Source organism: Camelina sativa, chromosome 3 (genome assembly GCF_000633955.1).
Source record: "Camelina sativa cultivar DH55 chromosome 3, Cs, whole genome shotgun sequence".
NCBI classification, from domain to species: domain Eukaryota; kingdom Viridiplantae; phylum Streptophyta; class Magnoliopsida; order Brassicales; family Brassicaceae; genus Camelina; species Camelina sativa.
In genome coordinates this window covers 23,468,522-23,473,745 of record NC_025687.1, presented here as the reverse complement: position 1 = coordinate 23,473,745, position 5,224 = coordinate 23,468,522, and the positions used below count along the sequence as shown (strand labels likewise).

The 5,224-nt window shown below is 40.4% G+C and overlaps 1 protein-coding gene across 1 annotated transcript in view; it reads right to left on the bottom strand.

Annotated features, from left to right (window-relative positions):
- LOC104779238 (phosphatidylinositol 4-kinase alpha 1-like) overlaps positions 1–5,218 on the bottom strand; it is a 15,103-nt gene extending 9,885 nt beyond the window's left edge. Inside the window, exons 1-10 of the mRNA XM_019240769.1 lie at positions 3,991–5,218; positions 3,428–3,769; positions 3,075–3,236; positions 2,807–2,974; positions 2,488–2,646; positions 2,271–2,398; positions 1,574–1,883; positions 1,262–1,430; positions 951–1,168; positions 583–741 (exon numbers count right to left, since the gene is read on the bottom strand). Of these exons, the coding sequence (XP_019096314.1) occupies positions 583–741; positions 951–1,168; positions 1,262–1,430; positions 1,574–1,883; positions 2,271–2,398; positions 2,488–2,646; positions 2,807–2,974; positions 3,075–3,236; positions 3,428–3,769; positions 3,991–4,977 (2,802 nt within the window). The 5' untranslated portion in view covers positions 4,978–5,218. The remainder of the gene's footprint in view (positions 1–582; positions 742–950; positions 1,169–1,261; positions 1,431–1,573; positions 1,884–2,270; positions 2,399–2,487; positions 2,647–2,806; positions 2,975–3,074; positions 3,237–3,427; positions 3,770–3,990) is intronic.

The window sequence follows — 5,224 nt, the reverse complement described above, 5'->3', positions numbered from 1 at the left end:
AAACATTTCCTAGAGATATACTCTAGCACACATAATCAATTTACAATGACGATGGAATATGTAGAAGGAAGTAAACCGTGACCAAAATTTCTATGGTAAACGCAAGTGAAACAGAAATCACAAAAATATTTTTTAAGTCCATAAAAACAAACAGACTACACCACTGATGTCTAACGTAAGTGACCATGAGAATTGACAAATTTGTACGAGATTAAAATAACAAATACGAAACAGCTAGATTCAAAAGAAAAAGAAAAAAAATTGCAATCGGTAACACGTGAAATTATTGCACACATGTAAGAAGAAAATCAGATAAGGATCAACCAAGTTACTTTTGTTCCATGTAAAAGTAAATATGAAATATAATGATTAGAATTTGATACAATCACTGAGGTTCGGGTCTTATTCCTTATCTTTTGTGAATACTCGCATTGGAAACATGACTAAACAGAACTCTATCTCTCCTAATTCTATTATATATTATATACTCCTGTATGCATTATTTCACCTCGTTTCTCTCTTATAAAATGGTGAACCTACATCTAATCTTTCGAACGGGAGAATATATACCCATATATTTACCTGAGGAAATTTGTCCCGGAGCTGAGTCAAAAGGTTGACAGAGATATCTCTAACGTGCTCATCTCTCTGGGACATACTTTTAATCAGGAAACATGCATGTGCATACGTTGTCAGTTCTCTATTACGAGCATCTTTCCCAGTAAGAGAAATTCGATCTTCCTGAAACCAAATGAAAGTTTTTGTAACAATTATATACTGTTAGAATGTTTAAAATGAAAAAGCAGTAAAAACACAAAAGCAGAGCTGGTGTTGGTAACAAAAAGACCAAAATGCATATACAAGGGACAGCATGGTTGTGCTAGAGTTTCCACTAAAAAGTCTTCAACAAAAACAAATAGCTAGACTACTATGACCAGGTATTTACATACCAGCCATGAGACTGCTGTTTCAAAGGCTCTATGCACAATAGCCGTCAAACACTGAGAAACAGCAGGAGTAAGATTTGGAGTTTTTAGATATTCGAACACACAACTGAAGGCACTTCTAGAGGCAGACACGCTTGAGTCACCATTAAGGATACCCCCATTGCTAATAAAACGTATGATCTCCAAAAAAGCCACAGCAAGCAAATAGGTAGCCTTCACTCCTGAAAGAATTGAAGAAAGGGATTCCTAAGTATCTAAAATAGTACACCATAATCCATCTAGCATATACAGTAAGTAACTCATCATTTGTTAACCTGAGATGGTGTTCATTGCTGCAACGTCAACTCGGCCGCCTAAGGCAGTTGAAAGAGCAAGTCTCTGGGTTGAAGCTATTTTCTCATTTCCATTTCCTCGACGGCTACCAGGATTGTGAAGCGCATTCAGTTCTAATTCGTCTTCAAGCCATTTTACAGAACTGACGACCTACGAAGAGCAATGCTCAATAAGATAAAATTAAACTACAGAACAAGTTTCTTCTGGGAGGTGTAAGATGCAGTATTTAGTAGGCTTCTAATTTGGCGAACCACACAAAAAAACTCTGAAGATAACCTTCTAAAATGACTTACAAGAGGGGGAGTGCCTTGAGCAATCTGCTGAACAGCTAGAGCCCACTGATTGTCCCACATGTAAGGACCTCCCACAGCTTGCAAAGCAGTTGCACTCATGCTTCCTACACTGTTCACTGAATTGGAAGTTGCCTTCACAGTTGGTGTTGGAGCTTTCACAATTGGAGGTGCTAAGCCAAAAAGGGCTATATAAAACCAGAGATTACGGAACAACTTTAAAAGTGAAGGTTCCACATCCATAGTAGGATCAAAATCTGAACATATTTCTGCAACTGCAGGAAGAAGAGGCCCTAAAAAATCCACACCACTCCTGGAAAAAATGAAGCATGCAAAAACGTTTTAGTGGAGAAACATTAACTGGATAATTTCTGATTATAATAAAATTTTAGGCAAAATGGAGTGCGAAAGATGATTGATTATCTTTATGTTCACAGCATAAACACACCATTGATTGTACATGCAATACTTAGCCCTTGCTGGAACCATATAGTACCCAATAAAAGCTGTTGCCAGTAGATTCCGAAAAAAAATTGCCCAGATTTTTTTTATCCCCAAAAATGTTTTTCAACAGAGAACACTTACAAGATAGACTATAACCCATGAACAGTAAAAGAATTACCCTCAAAGTAAAGAATTACCCATAAACAGTAAAAGAAGAAACTCAAAGTTTATACAAGCTTTAAGATTATATAATTACCCTCCACTTTTGGATTCGGCAGCCAAGCCTACATCTGAACACAAGGAAAGCAAACGATGGCGATAGTCTGAACGCAATTTTGTATCCCTAAGACCACTGGCAATTGTAAGAAAACCTGCAGGAAGAGTCTACACGACAGTTGGATTTGTGAGCATCAGTTTCATAGTATAAGTAAAAGAGAAACACAACAAACTACCATGTATAAAATGACATATACCTCTACACGCTCGGTTGTGGCTTCCGGTGCTGATGTTTTGCTTTCTACAGATCCTACACTCGATAGTTTGCTCAAATAACTTCTGGTCATCAGAACTACTGTCTCGCGGTAAGATTTCTCAAACCCTAATGTTGCTATCCGAGAAACAGCATCAAGAAGCTGCATAAAATTGGCACAAATGCAAAACTAAATATGTCAAAAAAAAAACGAAAAAGGATATAGATGGAAGCAGTTTCTGCAATTGCAAAAGTTCGACAAAGTAGCATATGTAGGATACTAACTAAGCAGCCAGGTAAAAGTGTAGAAATTGGAACCGTACTTGGAGTCGCAAAAAGCTAGGAGTTGAAGCATCACCCTCTTCCAGGCTTTCAATAAAAAGTGGTAAAATCATGTCAGCTACGTCCGGCTTCTTAACAGCGACATTGAGATCAGCAAGCAGCCGAATCACATTAAGTTGTACAGCAGGTACTTGCTTCTCTCTATCAACCTGGACACCAAATGATGAGCTTTATTGGAAAGATAAAAATGCAATTCAACACAATATGGCAAATTAACCAGCTACAGGAAAGGTAAAATTATTTCTCCACCTGTTCTTCATAATCATTTCTTTCACGAATACTTGAAGCTAATCCCTTAATGAAGGTGTCCACTGGAGCTCGGTCCTTGGCCCACCCAGATTCAATAATCTCACAACTAGTCTTAAATATGCTCTCAAGCATTGCCCCTTGATTGCTCCCCCAAGTATCCGGCTGTTCCAACAGACATTCAAAATAAATAGAAACACCTTCAATAATTTAAAGCACAATTAACTACAGGATCCGTCCAGACACTGTGTGAGTTGTGACATTATATGTTCGATTATACTTCTATGGACCTCCAGACGCGATCATCAGTAGATTAGAGTATATTGCTAGTACGAGTTAAGACATAACAACGTTACCTGTGCACAGACAGCCAGTACCAGTGGTTTAAGACGGATGAGCAACACTCGTAGTGGCTGCCCTCCTCTTGCCACTGCAATCTTCGCAATCCCAGAAAGCAGAGAGTCGAACAAATCTTCACAGGCCTTCATTTTCCGCCACACAGATGTCAAGCAGGCATCTGCAGCATCTAAAAGCAATGCAAGCGTCTCCAGGACCAACCTTTTAGAAGTTTTTCCATCTGTTTCAAGAGACACCAAGCTCTTGATTTTCATTTTAGCTGCAGCCTGATAAACAGACAGTTTGGCATTGACTCTAGTTTTCAGAACTGGGCCTTGTTCGTTCCAGTCTCGCTTCCTTGACTGTAAAAAAAAGGCAGAAACAGATTTATCATCTCTTCTAAGAAATCCATACGCCACTCAAGATCGGCAAGGTAAGCACCATCGTACCAACCCTCATGAAAACATGCCAAATTTAGACAGTAAAAGGGAGTATAAGCCAACAATGTTTTCACCAAGATATCTCGCCTCTAGCATTCCTAAGAAAGGGCCTACTCTAGAAAATACCACAAGAAAAGCATTACCTTCAGAAATGCAGACATGGACTGGAGTTGCCTTTTTGCTATAAACCTCACTTGATCCTGAAGTTTAGAATCAATTTTGACTTTCTCCAAGATATGGGTTATCAATCTAAAGGCAATCTCTTGCTTCTCCAAGCACTCGATGGATTCGTCCTCAAAAGAAGCCACTTGCTGTCTAAAAACAGGATTAGCGCCACCACTCCCCTCGCTAAATCCAAAACTCAACTGATCAACACCACTCTTCCACACAATACTACCTCCATTCACCACTACAGACGATGAACTCTTAGAAGATACATTGGAACCATGGCTAGCAACCTCGTCGCCAGGAATGGACTCCTCAGTTTTACCCGATGGATAACGGTTCGTACTAGTAGGAGAGCTCTGAGACGACGAAGTTTCAGAGTTAGCCGAGTTCTGCTGCCGCTGTTCATTGGGAGACGCAGGAGCACGGTTCACAACAAACTGCTCAAGCAGCATTGTTATCAATTTATCTCCATCAGACTGCAGAATCGACGGGAAATTCTGAGAAAGCGCGACCAAGAAAGCCTTAGAAATCGATGGATCACCGTCGCTCTCACTACAACTCGTGGCGGCAATCACAACCTCACCTGTAAACCTAGCAACCTCGGTACCGAATTCCGGCGATAGATCCGCCGCACACGAAAGATAACTCAAGAAATCACAATAGAACGCAGAGATCGACTGCGAAGGAAACGAATGCGGCCAGAACGAACGGCGGAACGATGCAGGTATAGCGCTGAGAAACTCATTCACGACGGATTTGGCACGGTTATCGATTGATTCTGGATTCTTGGAGATGATCCGAGCAACGGCCAAAACCGCGTTGAGATGACTCCGAGAAACCCTGGGCGATTCAGCGAGAAGCCATTCCGTTTGTGGACAACGACCGCATATCCAAGCTAACTTCTCCGAGAATTGCTTCGGATTCTCCGCTATAATGTCACAAAGCTCCGTCAATGCCTCCATCTCCGATCAAACAAAAAATAAAATCAAACGCCACGGAACAAAATAAGCGATCAGATCTGCCTGAAGAGCGAGTCAAAATCTCGTAGGATCCACCAAGAAGGGGAAAATCATAAATGTGAGTGTAGAAATTGGTTTTAGAATTCAAATTTCGCTCAATTCGTGCCTCTGTGTTGGGAGAGGAAGAAGCAGCCATGGAAGGGCTCGTGGGTCGCCTGAGTCGCCATTTTTTTTTTTTTTTTTTTTTTTT